General features: G+C 38.7%; 1 protein-coding gene across 7 annotated transcripts in view; it reads right to left on the reverse strand.

The window, feature by feature from the left end:
- VPS13B (vacuolar protein sorting 13 homolog B) overlaps window positions 1-20,487 on the reverse strand; it is an 822,593-nt gene that overhangs the window by 732,536 nt on the left and 69,570 nt on the right. For all 7 annotated transcript variants that reach the window (XM_086696045.1, XM_086696043.1, XM_086696044.1 and 4 more), the window contains one exon: window positions 4,284-4,451. In XM_086696045.1, the coding sequence (XP_086552171.1) occupies window positions 4,284-4,451 (168 nt within the window). The remainder of the gene's footprint in view (window positions 1-4,283; window positions 4,452-20,487) is intronic.

Below are 20,487 nucleotides of genomic sequence, written 5' to 3' on the forward strand. Positions count from 1 at the left end.
AATAAGATTAACACAGCATTTAATACATGATGCCAGAACCTATGCAAAGAATTTCTCGTTTATTATTTAAATCCTCCAACAACCTTATGAAATAGGCACAACAGTACCCATTCTAAGTATGAAGAATCAAATAAAATACAAAGAAATGAAGTAGCTTGTCCCCATTTTGCTTGGTGTCTAACTGTAAGTTTAAGAGAAAATTTATGAAAAATTTTGCTACATTTCACTATCTGCAGTGAGATACCAAATAACTTAGATAAAATTGTTGAGAAACCAAATTTAAAAAAACATTCTGAGCAACTGTCATTCGTTTACTATCTCACACCAAAAAAACTTAACAGCTTCTCTAAACCTGCACCCTCAGGTATGGTAGCCACCAGTGATATGTGATTTAAATTTATATATATATTAAAATTATCTAAAACTAACATTTCAGGTCCTCAGTTACACTAGCCACATTTTAAGTGCTCAACAGTCACATGTGGCTAGTAACTACAATACTAGACTGTAAAAATATAAAACATTTCCAACATCACGGAAAATTCTAGTGGACACCACTGCTCTAAATAACTCATGAAGAAATTACCAAATTACAAACAGTATACAGTTTGTTTTCAAGAGAATAAAAATGAAACAACTGCTGATAAAGCATCAAGCTAGAAAATGAAACCTTTAGCAAATGAGTAGGTTTATTCCTAATAAGCAATTCCTAGGTAAATGTTAGGCCCCAATCTATTTGGTCAGTGATTTTAAGCTAGCAGCTGTGCACATGCTATGGTCATGGGAATCTTCAAAAACAGTAAAATATGCTTGAGTCCATTCTTTAATAAAACTACTTCTGAGTATATTCTAGTGGCAACCTCTAATTCACCTTTTAAATTTTTTTGGATTTAAGTTTTTAAGAAGTAAAAACTAAAGAATGTGCACATGTGTGGAAATAGCCAAGTTTTATCAGCAAATGAATTTTAAATGTTAGTTGAAATAATACCCAAACCTTACATATTATTTCAATTTACATGGAACATAAATAAATGATTTAGTTACTGATATTACATCCATGTACACAAATTAAAGAAATTTTGACAGAACTAGAAATGAAAGAAACCCGCTAGATATTTCCTTCCCTCTCTTCATGATAATGTTTTATGGAGTATTTGCTATTAGATAATACACTAAGTCTTTTACATCTGCTACCTTTTAATACTTCTATGCCTCTGTTTAAAAGATGTGAAAACTGAGGCACAGTAAGGGGAAACAGTCTAATGTTAGTTTATAAAGAACAGAGCTGTCATTCAAACTCTGGCAACCTTACTCAAGAGTGCACGTGTTTATCTATTACGCTAAAAGAACATAAAATGGTCATATTTCAAGGGTATTCTAGAAAATTATTATTCACTGACAGAGGATATTATCAAGTTTGAAATCAATATTTTTCTTAAACACTAACAGCAACTACCTTTTTTAAACTTTACAAAATGAATTCTAGTTCTGGTACTTTAGATAATGTGCTGCAATTTAATCTGTAAAATGGGCATAATAATTATGTCTGTGTAACTCTGGAGCACTCTAGAAAATGACTTGGCAATATTTTGAAAATGTGAAATTTGCAATCCTTCCATCTAACAAACCCACTCCTCGGTGTATGTCCTTAAGAAATGCTTATACATGTGCATGAAAAGGTATGCACAAAGATTGCTAACAGGACTGTTTGCAACAGTAAAAATCTGGAAATATCCCAAATGCCCATCATCAGGAGAACAGACAATTGAACTTTGGCATGACTAAGTAGATTATTCACAAGTAAAAATAAGTGCTCTATAATTACATGCAACAATATGGAAAAATATGCAAAGCACAACACTGAAAACAGGAAGTCTTTGAGATTTTATTCAAACCTCAAACTCCCAACACAGAGCACACTGTTTTTACATTGTTCAAAAATACATGTAATATATTATTTATGTATACATCCACATCTGATACTTTTTTATTGAGGTAAAATTCACACAACACAAAATTAACGCTTTCCAGTGACAACAAAGTAGCCTTTAGTACATTGACAATATTACAAATCCATCACCACAATCACTTTTAAAACTTTTTCATCATGTCAGAAAAGGAATTCTGTACCCTAGAGCTATAATTCCTCCAATCCCCTCCTTGACCTCCCACTCCCCAATCCTGAAGCAGTCACTAAACTACTTTCTGTCTACACAGAATTGTCTATTCTGTGCAGTTCATATAAGTGGAATCATACAATATCCACCTTCTGTCTACTTCTTTCACTTAGAACATTTTCAAGGTTCATCCATGTAGTACCATACACCAGTACTTCATTCCTTTTTATAGCACAAGTCTTCTTTAGCAATTAAATGATAAAATTTAATACAGCAGTTAACTCTAGGAGGAAGGAAGGGGATGGGATAGAGAAAAATAGATTGGTGGGAGTAAACTACTGTAAATGTTCTAAATATTCAGAGGTAGTTGCTCATTATAATGTTTATAACAAATATGTTACCTAAATCCCTTTGTAAATATCAACTGTTGCATTAAAAATTAATAAAAGGGGAAATAATAGTACATATCTCAGAGGGTTAAAGGGTTAAAACAAGATAATGTAAAAAGCATAGCACCAGGCCCAGCAGTTAATAAGCACTAAGTGAAAGACACCATTTTTGCTGTTTTTATCACCACCATCATCATGAACTTTCAGGTGGTAGGATACTTGATTTTCTTAAATCATCACGTTGGTAGTAATAATTCATTTTACAAATGATTCACCCAAAGTTATACACAAAGTTAGTGGCTGAACGAAGATTCAAATGAAGATGCCCTAACTTCCAATCCAAGACTCTCTATAAATCACTGTTATTTCCAAAAGTAATATTGGCATTACTTGTATTTTAAAACTATAGGTGAAATTTCTACCCATAAAATGTCAACACATTCAATCAATCCTGCATTATCCACTTCTGCTTGTTTTCTATTTTCCATAGTTTTTTCCTTGTGGCCTTTGTATGGAATATTTTTTCAACAGAAAATGAGAGGGAGGCATTCACAATGTCTCAGAAACAGTGCTTGGGACTTTGCATATACACTGATTTATGCCTCACAACATTATTCTTCATTTTCAAATGTAAAGATCGAGGGGCACCTAGCTGGCTCAGTCGATAGAGCATACAGCTCTTGATCTGAGGGTCTTAAGATCGAGCCCCACATTGAGTGTGGAGCCTACAGAGAAAAAAAAAAAAGTCAAGACTGAAGCTTGGAGAACAAACATGAGACTATATCCAATTCTGCTGGTTCCTAGCTGTATGCCTAAACTAGGCAAGTTAAGTAACCTTGAGACCAAAATTTCATTTTGCTTTCCTTACAGTAGGACTTAAGATGAGTAAGTGAATATATAAGCAAAGGAATAAGGATATCATGTTACAGAGTGAGAATTTGAGAAGATAAATGTAAATACTAACAGCTCATTTTCTCAGCACTATGTACAAGATACGCATACAGGTGCTTTCAGTGCTCTAATGTATTTAATACAGTAACTCTAAGCAAGCTCTTAGTTACCCCCATTTTACAAAAGGGGAAACTAAGAAATGGTAAAGTAACTCACCCAAGGTCATAGATCTCTACTAAGTGGGACAGCCAGGATCCAAACCCATGTAGTCTAACTTCAGTGCCAGCACTGTTACCAAATACATTCCCTGGCAAGTCATAGATAAAAGGTGCTCACAATACTCTCCTCACTACCTTTTCAAAAAAAAAAAAAATGTATACTCCTTACCCTATCAGAACATGTATCAAGAAATATTAGGATTTATTACTATTTCTTCTGACAAAACTAAGATGATCCATAAGTCCCAAATATGCTCTGGAATATACGAACCTAAAACGTGTATCAGTCAGATATATAGTTTTGCCATTACCAAGCAATGCAAAATCAAAGTGTTCCTTTTCCTCCTTCAAATCCATTAAAAAATTTAACTGTTTTTATTATTACAACCCATAGCATTGTAAAATATAATACACTTGAAATATGCATGCAGTAAGAAAGAGTAAAACTTAAAAATATTAAAAATTGAGTTCCGGATTTGTTAATCTGAGGGTCTATTAACCTCCTGTAATTGTATGCTAAATTATATTTTATATGTTCATTTTCTAGGCTGAAGGCAAAAAGCTCTCATTAGATTTATCAAAGAGCCAGTTGGCCCAAAACTGGTTTAGAAACCAAAACAACTATTTCAATAATGGAAAAATCTAAACTCTTTTTAGTATTTACTCACCAGAAATATCCATGAATGCACGATCCCATAATTCACCTACTGTATAGCATTCTGCAGAAGTGATATTGACTGAAAGAACAATATCATCTTCAACATATTTTAGTATGAGATTATTTATAACAATATTTACATTATTTACAACTCGTCTAATCAGACTCTGCACATAACCTACAAAATAGGAAAAAAAAAAGGATTCAATTAGCCATAAGTCTATCAATAAATAATTATTCTAAAAATGTTACTGAACTTATTAATGTACATGATAGGTGGATATCATTCAGCATATTACACAAAGAGGAAACGAACAGTCAGTCAGATAGGTAGACAGGCTTGCACAACTGACACAGCTATTATGTAGCAGATCCACCACCAAAAAAACATAACCAAGTTCTATATGATGAAGTGTTCATATACTAAGAGAAATCACAGAGACTACACCTTTTTAATAACATAATACTATATCCCATTCAGTGATAATCCTATATTCAGTAGTTTGTCTGGCTTCTGCCTATTTAAGAACATTTTCCCAACTGAAAAAAAAATTACTACATGCTGATTATTCAATGTATTGAAGAAGAATTGCTTCTTTAAGACTGTTCTTGAGCCAGCTGCCATCTGTTCTTCCTACTTCTAATAGCCATAAATATACTCAAAAGTTAGGCTGGCAGGAGGAAAGATAGGAGAAATATAACCACCATAATGGCTTCAAGTATTTCCACTTACTAATATAAAATAATGAACTAGTGGAAAGGAGAGAATATAAATGAGGAAGAAAATGTAGACAGAATTTAAAGAGGTGAAAAAACACAGTGAATAAGAAAAAAGAAAAGTATTGAAGGAATGAATAGACAAAACCATAATGAGAACACAAGGAAATAAGAATGAGAAACAAATAAAAAAAAAAATCAAAACAGAACTAGTGAATATTCTTTTTTATCCCTAGCGGCCTAGAATCTCCAAACTTTTAATTTCATGCTTCTGTGGGATACTCCATAATTTAATACGTTTCTCATGCAATAAATTTGAATATAGACACATTAGTGAGGAATTTAATTGAAAATATTAATAAAACAAAACATAAACAGCATTTTTAAAAACACAGGAAGAAATGATTTCACTTGATTTCCCACTATAAAACCTATTTAAAAGCTACTTAAAATGTCAGCTATTTCATGAACTATCTGCTTGTATTCAGAACTTAACTGGACAAAACAGAATCAACTTCTGTCAGCAGCTGATGTTATTAACATCTATACTAACTGCTGAGAGAAAGTCTATTTAAATCTATTCAACCATAACATGTTTGCAAAAACCCACTCCTTCATTCATTCCCAAAGGATACAAATAGGAAAGAAATGTAAAACAACTAAGATCAAGTTTTCCTCATATATGGAAACTATTATCAGCTTTTAGAGTGTCAATATGCTACAATATGTCAATATGCTACAAAATTAACATACACAGTATCAATAAATTGTAAGGTATAAATATTTTTATAAGAGTAAATGCTAAAATAATGCTTAACAAATTAAGCTTCTAAAAGAAATTTTAAATATCAAAAGTTTCAATCTTGGAATGTATATTCCCGCATGCTATTACTACTCAACACAGATGTTAAAAATAAAAATAAAGGGCGCCTGGGTGGCGCAGTCGGTTAAGCGTCCGACTTCAGCCAGGTCACGATCTCGCGGTCCGTGAGTTCGAGCCCCGCGTCGGGCTCTGGGCTGATGGCTCGGAGCCTGGAGCCTGTTTCCGATTCTGTGTCTCCCTCTCTCTCTGCCCCTCCCCCGTTCATGATCTGTCTCTCTGTGTCCCAAAAATAAATAAAAAACATTGAAAAAAAAAATTTAAAAAAAAATAAAAAAAATAAAAATAAAAATAAAAATGAACATCCTGTTTCTAAGAAGTCAAGAACATGACTAATATTGGTTTTCCTATTTCTGAAAAACGTGTCATCAATAAGGAATTTATAAAAACCTCTTAAGAGTTCAGGAGTATTTATTACCTTCAAAAGAAAAACTCTCAAAGATAGAACTGGAGAAAATAGATAATGCAAGAGAATAGAAACATAATACTGTAAATGTATTTGAACAGACAGAACACTAATGATAGATTTTCATCTATTTTTTAACATCTTCCCTCAGTTTCTCATTATAAAACTAGCATACACGTTGAGATGGATAAGCCAATTCACCAAAGATAAACAATAAACATCTAAAAAGAACTACTCCCAGAGACTATATTTCCTTATTAAAAATATAACACCAAAGTAACAGTAACTAATGGAAAAAATGATAGACTATTTCCCTAATCCCACATATAACTTAGCTTTAAGTGAGCTAAAGAAGAGTGTCAAACAGCAGGTCTACTAGCTCTCATCACTGAATATTTAGGGACTCCCTCAGAGTATATCCGTTCAGATGACGTAACAATAATCCAGGTCTTTTCCACAAGCATCTAAAAATGTAAGGTCACTCTGGGAACAGAACCTCCAGATGTCATACTGGATGCCTCTAAAACAACACCCTGTTAGTAATCAACCTTTCCAGAAATTCCTACCATTATCCAACTCTCTCCCACCCACAAATCCCATTCCTCCAGACACATACATCTATGCCCACAGGACCAAATAAAACACTATGAACTTTCACTGACTTCGCTCATGCTCTTCTCTGGTTTATTCTTTGTCCATTCTCCCTACTCATTACAGGCCCAGCATAAATGTCCTCTCCCCTACATCCTCTTCTCCAATGTCCTCCAAAACCTACACAATATTAAGACCATCTCTACCACTTTCCTTAGGCTTAAGTTATTACTGCCATTTGTGTATGATTAGATATAATTATTTTCTCTGTTAAACTATGAAATCCTAAAGAACAAAGACTAGATTTTATTTATTTATTTATTTATTTATTTATTTATTTATTTATCTATCTATCTATCTATCTATCTACCTATCTATCTATCTATCTAATACTATTAAATGACATGTAACAATTTTGGTTACAAAGACAACAGCTATAATCTAGCCTGTTTTCACTGGGAAGTCAAGTTGCTGAAACTCAGAAATTGCATGGTTGATGACGTGGTTACCGTACCTAAAAACATTTTCGTGTACAATTTGAGGTTTGTGAAGCATCATGTAGGCAACTTATGTTCAAATTACTACAGGTAAAGTTCTTTTTAACATTCTTGACTTTTTCTTTAATTTCAAAGAGAGCACAAGAGAGGCAGAGGGGGAAAGAGAGAATCTTAAGCAGGCTCCACACTCAGCATGGAGTCTGATGAGGGGGGCTATGATCCTGGGATCATGACCTGAGCCAAAATCAAGCATGATGTTCAACCAACTACCCCATTTATGCACCCCAGTACTTCCCATTTTTGACAGGTAGATGCTGATTTGTATTATTTTCCTATTCAAGAGCCACCCATCCTTCAAGGTTGTACAAAAAATGACTACTGGCAACACCAAACTGTTCTCAAAAAGTATCTCTAGATCTATGTAAATGTTCAAACTTCAAAATTATAAACACAGCCATAACTTTGCCCTAGAAAATTCTGAGACCAGAAATTCAGCTCTACCATGAAAGAACTTTAACATGGTTCCCAGGCAGGATAAGGCTGCCAGAAAAGAGTCCTCAAATAACCATATGAGTCAAACTTTAAATAAAATGATTTACCATTATCCAGCTGGATTCTCAAATTATCCCTTTTTTTTCCCCCTTTGGTAAGATTAACTTTAACTGCTCTGCCTCCCAGTAATTGCCCAACAAGTTCAGTTACTTCCTAAGCAACTCCTTTACGGTGATTTATGTCGGCATAAAAGAGGATACTAGTCCTCCTGTTAGGTAAGGCAGGAAATCACTTGTTAATCCAAAAGCTACCTTAAAGTTAAAATAGAATACAGCTCTGTTTTATGCTTCTAAAAATAGTATTTCTTCAGTTATTTTTATGTTTTACAGTCTATGCTCCCAAAAATAGAACAATTTTCGCAATTCTGACTATAAGGGTAAATTCTAATAAAGGCTCTAAAGGATCTTTAAAAGTCTGCGAACTGTTTTTGAGTAGATTCAACTTAGCCAATAATTTTTTATCTGTGAAATCAACAACTGACAAAAGCTTTAAATTCATCATAAACAAGCTCTTTCTTAAAAGAAAAAGATGTGTAACAAGACTTAACCATTAAACCTAAAACCGATTATTCTTTGTCAGGATACTGGTGGAGAATATTTAATACAACGAGCTGAGCTCATATAAGAATTTTTTAAGGGATATGCAGTCAGAAATTTGGAGAAGTAAAAGGACTGCCCATTTAATAAATACCAACAAGATAGGGTTTAATTTACATTTTAATTCGCCAAGGATTTTTCCCAAGGAGTTAATTAGTAGGCAAAAATTTAGAAAGTTCTGGGGCGCCTGGGTGGCTCAGTCAGTTGAGCAACTGACTTCGGCTCAGGTCACAATCTCACGGTTTCTGGGTTCAAGCCCCGCATTGGGCTCTGTGCTGACAGCTCGGGATCCTGGACCCTGCTTCTGATTCTGTGTCTCCCTCTCTCTCTATGCCCCTCGCCTGCTGATGCTCTGACTCTGTCAAAAATAAATAAATGTTAAAAACTAGAAAGTTCTGGAGGAAATTCAAGGGGAAGATGGCAGCAGAGGAGGGCACTGGGCTCACCACCTCCTGCTGACCACATAGATTGCACCCATATCTGCCTAAATAACCCAGAAAACCACCAGAAGACTAGCAGAACAGATTCTCCAGAGCCAAGCACAGACGAGAGGCCCCCAGAAGAGGGTAGGAAGGGTGGGGAGGCGGTGTGCACTACCCGGACTGACAGGAGGGAGCTGGGGCGGTGGAGTGGCAGCCCGCCGGGCAAGGCAGAGCCCCTGAGTCTGGCTTGCAAAAGCGGAGGGGTCAGACAGAGTGAGTTCTGACAGCCAGCGGAACTTAACATCTGGAATGTTATAAGTCAACAGCTCTGCTCCAAGAGCGGGAGGGCTAGAAGACAGTGGGAGGGAGAGTTGTTGAGTCCCGGAGGACACGGCTCAGCTTGGCGGGGAACAAAGGCGCTCGCCAGCGCCATCTCCCTCGGCCATCCCCCAGCCAAAATCCCAAAGGGAACCAGTTCCCGACAGAGAACTTGCTTGCACCATGCAAACACCCAAAACTGTACTTCTGCAGATCCATCCCTCCGACAGGTCGGCCTCCCTTCCGGTGCAGCAGGGCCCCTCCCAAAGCAGACCACCTAAGGCAAAGCTAGCTGCGTCTGCCCCTCCCGACACTGTGCACCTAGCCAATCCACCCTAGCTAATACGCCATTACCCATCGAACCAGCACCACAAGCCTGGCAGTATGCAAGTAGCCCAGACAGGGGTCACACCACTCCACAGTGAGACCTGCCCCTGGGAGAGAAGGTACACACCAGTCTGACTGGCCCTGGCAGTGGGCTGGGGGAAGATATCAGGTCTGACTGCAGCCCCGCCCACCAACTCAAGTCACTCCAGACAGCACAGGGGAAGAGCCCTGCAGTTCCCCGCCACCCCAGAGACTACCCAAAATGACGAAACAGAGGAATTCTCCTCAAAAGAAACTCCAGGGAGTAGCAACAGCTAACGAACTGATCAAAAGCGATTTAAGCAATGTACAGAAAATGAATTTAAAATAATAGTCATAAAATTAATCGCTGGACTTGAAAAAGGTATAGAGGACAGCAGAGAATCTATTACTACAGAGGTCAAGGGACTAACAAACAGTCAGGAGGAGCTAAAAACTGCTATAAATGAGCTGCAAAATAAAATGTATGTGACCACAGCTCGGATTGAAGAGGCAGAGGAGAGAAAAGGTGAGTGAGAAGATAAAATTATGGAAAAAGAGGAAGCTGAGAAAAAGAGAGATAAAAAATCCAGGACTATGAGGGGAGAATTAGAGAACTAAGTGACACAATTAAACATAATAACATATGCATAATTGGAATTCCAGAGGAGGAAGAGAGAGGCAAAGGTGCTGAACGTGTACGTGAAGAAATCATAGCTGAGAACTTCCCTGATCTGGGGAAGGAAAAAGGCATTGAAATCCAAGAGGCACAGAGAACTCCCTTCAGACGTAACTTGAATCGATCTTCTGCACGACCTATCATAGTCAAACTGGCAAAATACAAGGATAAAGAGAAAATTCTGAAAGCAGCTAGGGATAAACATGCTCTAACATATAAAGGGAGACCAATAAGACTCGTGACCGATCTCTCTTCTGAAACTTGGCAGGCCAGAAAGGAATGGCAGGAAATCTTCAATGTGATGAACAGAAAAAATATGCAGCTGAGAATCCTTTATGCAGCAAGTCTGTCATTTAGAATAGAAGGAGAGATAAAGGTCTTCCCAAACAAACAAAAACTGAAGGAATTCATCACGACTAAACCAGCCCTACAAGAGATCCTAAGGGGGATCCTGTGAGACAAGGTACCAGAGACATCACTACAAGCATGAAACCTGCGGACATCACAATGACTCTAAACCCATATCTGTCTATAATAACACTGAACATCAATGGACTAAATGCTCCAACCAAAAGACACAGGGTATCAGAATGGATAAAAAAACGAGACCCATCTATTTGCTGTCTACAAGAGACTCATTTTAGACCTGAGGACACCTTCAGATTGAAAGTGAGGGGACGGAGATCTATCATGCTACTGGAAGTCAAAAGAAAGCTGGAGTAGCCATACTTACATCAGACTAACTAGACTTTAAATTAAAGGCTGTAACAAGAGATGAAGAAGGGCATTATATAATAATTACAGGGTCTATCCATCAGGAAGAGCTAGCAATTATAAATGTCTATGTGCCGAATACGGGAGCCCCCAAATATATAAAACAACTAATCACAAACATAACCAACCTTATTGATAAGAATGTGGTAATTGCAGGGGACTTTAATACCCCACTTATGGCAATGGATAGATCATCTAGACACAGGATCAATAAAGAAACAAGGGCCCTGAATGATACATTGGATCAGATGGACTTGACAGATATATTTAGAACTCTGTATCCCAAAGCAACAGAATATACTTTCTTCTCGAGTGCACATGGAACATTCTCCAAGATAGATCACATACTGGGTCACAAAACAGCCCTTCATAACTATACAAGAATTGAGATCATACCATGCACACTTTCAGACCAAAATGCTATGAAACTTGAAATCAACCACAGGAAGGGGCACCTGGGTGGCTCAGTCGGTTAAGCAGCCGACTTCGGCTCAAGTCATGATCTCGCGGTCCGTGAGTTCAAGCCCCACGTCGGGCTCTGTGCTGACCGCTCAGAGCCTGGAGACTGTTTCAGATTCTGTGTCTCCCTCTCTCTCTGACCCTCCCCCGTTCATACTCTGTCTCTCTCTGTCTCAAAAATAAATAAACATTAAAAAATTTAAAAAAAAAAAAAAAAAAAAAAAAGAAATCAACCACAGGAAAAACTCTGGAAAACTTCCAAAAGCATGGAAATTAAAAAACACCCTATTAAAGAATGAATGAGTCAACCAGGCAATTAGAGAAGAAATTAAGAAATATATGGAAACAAACGAAAATGAAAATACAACAATCCAAACACTTTGGGATGCCACGAAGGCAGTCCTAAGAGGAAAATACATTGCAATCCAGGCCTATATCAAGAAAAAAGAAAAAATCCCAAATACAAAATCTAACAGCACACCTAAAGGAAATAGAAGCAGAGCAGCAAAGACACCCCAAACCCAGCAGAAGAAGAGAAATAATAAAGATCAGAGCAGAAATAAACAATATACAATCTAAAAAAACTGTAGAGCAGATCAATGAAACCAAGAGTTGGTTTTTTGAAAAAATAAACAAATTGATAAACCTCTAGCCAGGCTTCTCAAGAAGAAAAGGGAGAGGACTCAAATAGATAAAATCATGAATGAAAATGGAATTATTACAACCAATCCCTCAGAAATACAAGAAATTATCAGGGAATACTATGAAAAATTATATGCCAACAAACTGGAAAACCTGGAAGAAATGGACAAATTCCTAAATGCCCACATGCTTCCAAAACTCAAGCAGGAAGAAATAGAAAACTTGAACAGACCCATAACTAGCAAAGAAATTGAATCAGTTATCAAGAATCTCCCAACAAATAAGAGTCCAGGACCGGATGGCTTCCCTGGGGAATTCTACCAGAAATTTAAAGCAGAAATAATACCTATCCTTCTCAAGATGTTCCAAAAAATAGAAAGGGAAGGAAAACTTCCAGACTCATTCTATGAAGCCAGCATTACTTTCATTCCTAAACCAGAGACCCAGCAAAAGAAGAGGACTACAGGCCAATATCCCTGATGAATATAGATGCAAAAATTCTCAATAAGATACTAGCATACCAAATTCAACAGTATATGAAAAGAATTATTCACCATGACCTAGTGGGATTCATTCCTGGGCTGCAGGACTGGTTCAACATTCACAAATCAATGTCATACATCACGTTAATAAAAGGAAAGAACCATAGGATCCTGTCAGATCCTATGCAGAAAAAGCATTTGACAAAATTTCTGTCAGATGCAGAAAAAGCATTTGACAAAATTCAGCATCCTTTCTTAATAAAAACCCTCAACAAAGTCGGGATAGAAGGAACATACTTAAACATCATAAAAGCCATTTATGAAAAGCCCACAGCTAACATCATCCTCAATGGGGAAAAACTGAGAGCTTTCCCCGAGATCAGGAACACGACAGGGATGTCCACTCTCACCGCTGTTGTTTAACATAGTGTTGGAAGTGCTAGCATCAGCAATCGGACAACAGAAGGAAATCAAAGGCATCAAAATTGGCCAAGATGAAGTCAAGCTTTCACTTTTTGCAGATGACATGATATTATACATGGAAAATCCGATAGACTCCACCACAAGTCTGCTAGAACTCATACATGAATCCTCAGAGTTGCAGGACAGAAAATCAATGAACAGAAATCAGTTGCGTTCTCATACACTAGTAATGAGGCAACAGAAAGACAAATAAAGAAACTGATTCCATTCACAATTGCACCAAGAAGCATAAAATACCTAGGAATAAACCTAACCAAAGATGTAAAAGATCTGTATGCTGAAAACTTTAGAAAGCTTATGAAGGAAATTGAAGAAGATATAAAGAAATGGAAAAACATTCCGTGCTCATGGATTGGAAGAATAAATATTGTTAAAATGTCAATACTACCCAAAGCTATCTACACATTCAATGCAATCCCAATCAAAATTGCACCAGCATTCTTCTCGAAGCTAGAACAAGCAATTCTAAAGTTTGTATGGAACCACAAAAGACCCTGAATAGCAAAAGTAATTTTGAAAAAGACGACCAAAGCAGGAAGCATCACAATCCCAGACTTTAGCCTCTACTACAAAGCTGTAATCATCAAGACAGCATGGTATTGGCACAAAGACATATAAACTAATGGAATAGAATAGAAACCCCAGAATTAGACCCACAAAAGTATGGCCAACTGATCTTTGACAAAGCAGGAAAGAATATCCAATGGAAAAAAGACAGTCTCTTTAATAAATGGTGCTGGGAGAGCTGGACAGCAACACGCAGAAGAATGAAACTAAATCACTTTCTTACACCATTCACAAAACTAAACTCAAAATGGATAAAGGACCTGAATGTGAGACAGGAAACTATCAAAACCCTAGAGGAGAAAGCAGGAAAAAAATCTCTCTGACCTCAGCCGCAGCAATTTCTTACTCGACACATCTCCAAAGGCAAGGGAATTAAAAGCAAAAATGAACTATTGGGACCTCATGAAGATAAAAAGCTTCTGCACTGCAAAGGAAACAATCAACAAAACTAAAAGGCAACCAACGGAATGGGAAAAGATATTTGCAAATGACATCAGACAAAAGGCTAGTATCCAAAATCTATAAAGAGCTCACCAAACTCCACACCCGGAAAATAAATAATCCAGTGAAGAAATGGGCAGAAGACATGAATAGACACTTCTCTAAAGAAGACATCCAGATGGCCAACAGGCACATGAAAAGATGCTCAGCGTCGCTCCTCATCAGGGAAACACAAATCAAAACCACACTCAGATACCACCTCACGCCAGTCAGAGTGGCTAAAATGAACAAATCAGGAGACTATAGATGCTGGAGAGTATGTGGAGACACGGGAACCCTCTTGCACTGTTGGTGGGAATGCAAACTGGTGCAGCCGCTCTGGAAAACAGTGTGGAGTTTCCTCAAAAAATTAAAAATAGACCTACCCTATGACCCAGCAGTAGCACTGCTAGGAATTTACCCAAGGGATACAGGAGTGCTGATGCACAGGGGCACTTGTACCTCAATGTTTATAGCCCTTTCAACAATAGCCAAATTATGGAAAGAGCCTAAATGTCCATCAACTGATGAATGGATAAAGAAATTGTGGTTTATATACACAATGGAATACTACGTGGCAATGAGAAAGAATGAAATATGGCCTTTTGTAGCAACGTGGATGGAACTGGAGAGTGTTATACTAAGTGAAATAAGTCATACAGAGAAAGACAGATACCATATGTTTTCACTCCTATGTGGATCCTGAGAAACTTAACAGAAGACCATGGGGGGGGGGGGGGGGGGGGGAAGGTTAGAGAAAGAAGGAGCCAAAACATAAAAGACTCTTAAAAACTGAGAACTGAGGCTTGATGAGGGGTGGGAGGGAGAGGAAGGTGGGTAAGGGGTATTGAGGACAGTACCTGTTGGGATGAGCACTGGGTGTTGTATGGAAACCAATTTGACAATAAATTTCAGAAGGGAAGGGGAAGGGAAGGGGAAGGGGAAGGGGAAGGGGGAGGGGGAGGGAAGGGGGAGGGAAGGGGGAGGGAAGGGGGGAGGGAAGGGAAGGGAAGGGAAGGGAAGGGAAGGGAAGGGAAGGGAAGGGAAGGGAAGGGAAGGGAAGGGAAGGGAAGGAAAGGAAAGGAAAGGAAGAAAGGTAGGTAGGTTCTGGAACCATCACATCACTCCAAGTAGAATTAGAAACATTCAGAAATAAAATATCTTCTTCTGGCACCTTCTCCAGCTGTAGCAATTAATCTATTCTAAAGCCAGAGGTATTATGGAGACTTGTTAGATGAAATTCAGAATATATAAAGCATCAGCATTAACATCACTATAACACTAGTTTAAAATGTTTAATCAGGAGACAGCGGAAGATGGCGGCATAGGAGGACGCTGGGCTCACCGCGCGTCCTGCTGATCACTTAGATTCCACCTACACCTGCCTAAATAACCCAGAAAACCACCAGAGGATTAGCAGAACGGAGTCGCCGGAGCCAAGCGCAGACGAGAGGCCCACGGAAGAGGGTAGGAAGGGCGGCGAGGCGGTGCGCGCTCCACGGACTGGCGGGAGGGAGCCGGGACGGAGGGGCGGCTCGCCGGCCAAGCAGAGCCGCCAAGTCTGGCTTGCAAAAAGCGGAGGGGCCTGACGGACTGTGTTCCGACAGCAAGCGCGACTTAGCGTCTGGGAGGTCATAAATTAACAGCTCTGCTCAGAAAGTGGGAAGGCTGGAGGACAAAGGGAAGGAGAGCTGCTGAGCCCCCGGACAACAGAGCTCAATTTGGTGGGGAACAAAGGCGCTCGCCAGCGCCATCTTCCCCGCCCATCCCCCAGCCAAAATCCCAAAGAGAACCAGTTCCTGCCAGGGAACTTGCTCGCTCCGCGCAAACACCCAACTCTGCGCTTCTGCAGAGCCAAACCTCCGGCAGCGGATCTGACTCCCTCCTGCTGCCACAGGGCCCCTCCTGAAGTGGATCACCTAAGGAGAAGCAAGCTAAGCCTGCCCCTCCTGCCCCTGTGCACCTTGCCTACCCACCCCAGCTAAGACGCCAGATCCCCAGCATCACAAGCCTGGCAGTGTGCAAGTAGCCCAGACAGACCACCCCACCCCACAGTGAATCCCGCCCCTAGGAGAGGGGAAGAGAAGGCACACACCAGTCTGACTGTGGCCCCAGCGGTGGGCTGGGGGCAGACATCAGGTCTGACTGCGGCTCCGCCCACCAACTCCAGTTATACACCACAGCACAGGGGAAGTGCCCTGCAGGTCCTCACCACGCCAGGGACTATCCAAAATGACCAAGCGGAAGAATTCCCCTCAGAAGAATCTCCAGGAAATAACAACAGCTAATGAGCTGATCAAAAAGGATTTAAATAATATAACAGAAAGTGAATTTAGAATAATAGTCATAAAATTAATCGCTGGGCTTGAAAACAGTATAGCTGACAGCAGAGAATCTCTTGCTACAGAGATCAAGGGACTAAGGAACAGTCACGAGGAGCTGAAAAACGCTTTAAACGAAATGCATAACAAAATGGAAACCACCACGGCTCGGATTGAAGAGGCAGAGGAGAGAATAGGTGAACTAGAAGATAAAGTTATGGAAAAAGAGGAAGCTGAGAAAAAGAGGGATAAAAAAATCCAGGAATATGAGGGGAAAATTAGAGAACTAAGTGATACACTAAAAAGAAATAATATACGCATAATTGGTATCCCAGAGGAGGAAGAGAGAGGGAAAGGTGCTGAAGGGGTACTTGAAGAAATCATAGCTGAGAACTTCCCTGAAGTGGGGAAGGAAAAAGGCATTGAAATCCAAGAGGCACAGAGAACTCCCTTCAGACGTAACTTGAATCGATCTTCTGCACGACATATCATAGTGAAACTGGCAAAATACAAGGATAAAGAGAAAATTCTGAAAGCAGCAAGGGGTAAACGTGCCCTCACATATAAAGGGAGTCCTATAAGACTCGTGACTGATCTCTCTTTTGAAACTTGGCAGGCCAGAAAGAATTGGCACGAGATTTTCAGTGTGCTAGACAGAAAAAATGTGCAGCCGAGAATCCTTTATCCAGCAAGTCTGTCATTTAGAATAGGAGAGATAAAGGTCTTCCCAAACAAACAAAAACTGAAGGAATTTGTCACCACTAAACCAGCCCTACAAGAGATCCTAAGGGGGACCCTGTGAGACAAAGTACCAGAGACATCACTACAAGCATAAAACATACAGACATCACAATGACTCTAAACCCATATCTTTCTATAATAACACTGAATGTAAATGGATTAAATGCGCCAACCAAAAGACATAGGGTATCAGAATGGATAAAAAAACAAGACCCATCTATTTGCTGTCTACAAGAGACTCATTTTAGACCTGAGGACACCTTTAGATTGAGAGTGAGGGGATGGAGATCTATTTATCATGCTACTGGAAGCCAAAAGAAAGCTGGAGTAGCCATCCTTATATCAGACAAACTAGACTTTAAATTAAAGGCTGTAACAAGAGATGAAGAAGGACATTATATAATAGTGACAGGGTCTATCCATCAGGAAGAGCTAACAATTATAAATGTCTATGCGCCAAATACCAGAGCACCCAAATATATAAAACAATTACTCATAAACATAAGCAACCTTATTGAGAAGAATGTGGTAATTGCAGTGGACTTTAACACCCCACTTACAGAAATGGATAGATCATCTAGACACACGGTCAATAAAGAAACAGGGCCCTGAATGAGACATTGGATCAGATGGACTTGACAGATATATTTAGAACTCTGCATCCCAAAGCAACAGAATATACTTTCTTCTCGAGTGCACATGGAACATTCTCCAAGATAGATCATATACTGGGTCACAAAACAGCCCTTCATAAGTTTACAAGAATTGAAATCATACCATGCATACTTTCAGACCACAATGCTATGAAGCTTGAAATCAACCACAGAAAAAAGTCTGGAAAACCTCCAAAAGCATGGAGGTTAAAGAACACCCTACTAATGAATGAGTGGGTCAACCAGGCAATTCGAGAAGAAATTAAAAAATATATGGAAACAAACGAAAATGAAAATACAACAATCCAAACGCTTTGGGACGCAGCAAAGGCAGTCCTGAGAGGAAAATACATTGCAATCCAGGCCTATCTCAAGAAACAAGAAAAATCCCAAATACAAAATCTAACAGCACACCTAAAGGAACTAGAAGCAGAACAGCAAAGGCAGCCTAAACCCAGCAGAAGAAGAGAAATAATAAAGATCAGAGCAGAAATAAACAATATAGAATCTAAAAAAACTGTAGAGCAGATCAATGAAACCAAGAGTTGGTTTTTTGAAAAAACAAACAAAATTGACAAACCTCTAGCCAGGCTTCTCAAAAAGAAAAGGGAGATGACCCAAATAGATAAAATCATGAATGAAAATGGAATTATTACAACCAATCCCTCAGAGATACAAACAATTATCAGGGAATACTATGAAAAATTATATGCCAACAAATTGGACAACCTGGAAGAAATGGACAAATTCCTGAACACCCACACTCTTCCAAAACTCAATCAGGAGGAAATAGAAAGCTTGAACAGACCCATAACCAGCGAAGAAATTGAATCGGTTATCAAAAATCTCCCAACAAATAAGAGTCCAGGACCAGATGGCTTCCCAGGGGAGTTCTACCAGACGTTTAAAGCAGAGATAATACCTATCCTTCTCAAGCTATTCCAAGAAATAGAAAGGGAAGGAAAACTTCCAGACTCATTCTATGAAGCCAGTATTACTTTGATTCCTAAACCAGACAGAGATCCAGTAAAAAAAGAGAACTACAGGCCAATATCCCTGATGAATATGGATGCAAAAATTCTCAATAAGATACTAGCAAATCGAATTCAACGGCATATAAAAAGAATTATTCACCATGATCAAGTGGGATTCATTCCTGGGATGCAGGGCTGGTTCAACATTCGCAAATCAATCAACGTGATACATCACATTAACAAAAAAAAAGAGAAAAACCATATGATCCTGTCAATCGATGCAGAAAAGGCCTTTGACAAAATCCAGCACTCTTTCTTAATAAAAACTCTTGAGAAAGTCGGGATAGAAGGAACATACTTAAAGATCATAAAAGCCATTTATGAAAAGCCCACAGCTAACATCATCCTTAACGGGGAAAAACTGAGAGCTTTTTCCCTGAGATCAGGAACACGACAGGGATGCCCACTCTCACCGCTGTTGTTTAACATAGTGCTGGAAGTTCTAGCATCAGCAATCAGACAACAAAAGGAAATCAAAGGCGTCAAAATTGGCAAAGATGAAGTCAAGCTTTCGCTCTTTGCAGATGACATGATATTATACATGGAAAATCCGATAGACTCCACCAAAAGTCTGCTAGAACTGATACATGAATTCAGCAAAGTTGCAGGATACAAAATCAATGTACAGAAATCAGTTGCATTCTTATACACTAACAATGAAGCAACAGAAAGACAAATAAAGAAACTGATCCCATTCACAATTGCACCAAGAAGCACAAAATACCTAGGAATAAATCTAACCAAAGATGTAAAGGATCTGTATGCTGAAAACTATAGAAAGCTTATGAAGGTAATTGAAGAAGATTTAAAGAAATGGAAAGACATTCCCTGCTCATGGATTGGAAGAATAAATATTATCAAAATGTCAATACTACCCAAAGCTATCTACACATTCAATGCAATCCCAATCAAAATTGCACCAGCATTCTTCTCCAAACTAGAACAAGCAATCCTAAAATTCATATGGAACCACAAAAGGCCCCGAATAGCCAAAGTAATTTTGAAGAAGAAGACCAAAGCAGGAGGCATCACAATCCCAGACTTTAGCCTCTACTACAAAGCTGTCATCATCAAGACAGCATGGTATTGGCACAAAAACAGACACATAGACCAATGGAATAGAATAGAAACCCCGGAACTAGACCCACAAACGTATGGCCAACTCATCTTTGACAAAGCAGGAAAAAACATCCAATGGAAAAAAGACAGTCTCTTTAACAAATGGTGCTGGGAGAACTGGACAGCAACATGCAGAAGGTTGAAACTAGACCACTTTCTCACACCATTCACAAAAATAAACTCAAAATGGATAAAGGACCTGAATGTGAGACAGGAAACCATCAAAACCTTAGAGGAGAAAGCAGGAAAAGACCTCTCTGACCTCAGCCGTAGCAATCTCTTACTCGACACATCCCCAAAGGCAAGGGAATTGAAAGCAAAAGTGAATTGCTGGGACCTTATGAAGATAAAAAGCTTCTGCACAGCAAAGGAAACAACCAACAAAACTAAAAGGCAACCAACGGAATGGGAAAAGATATTTGCAAATGACATATTGGACAAAGGGCTAGTATCCAA

The sequence above is a fragment of the Puma concolor genome, chromosome F2 (genome assembly GCF_028749965.1).
Source record: "Puma concolor isolate L17-30 chromosome F2, mPumCon1.1.hap2, whole genome shotgun sequence".
NCBI lineage: Eukaryota > Metazoa > Chordata > Mammalia > Carnivora > Felidae > Puma > Puma concolor.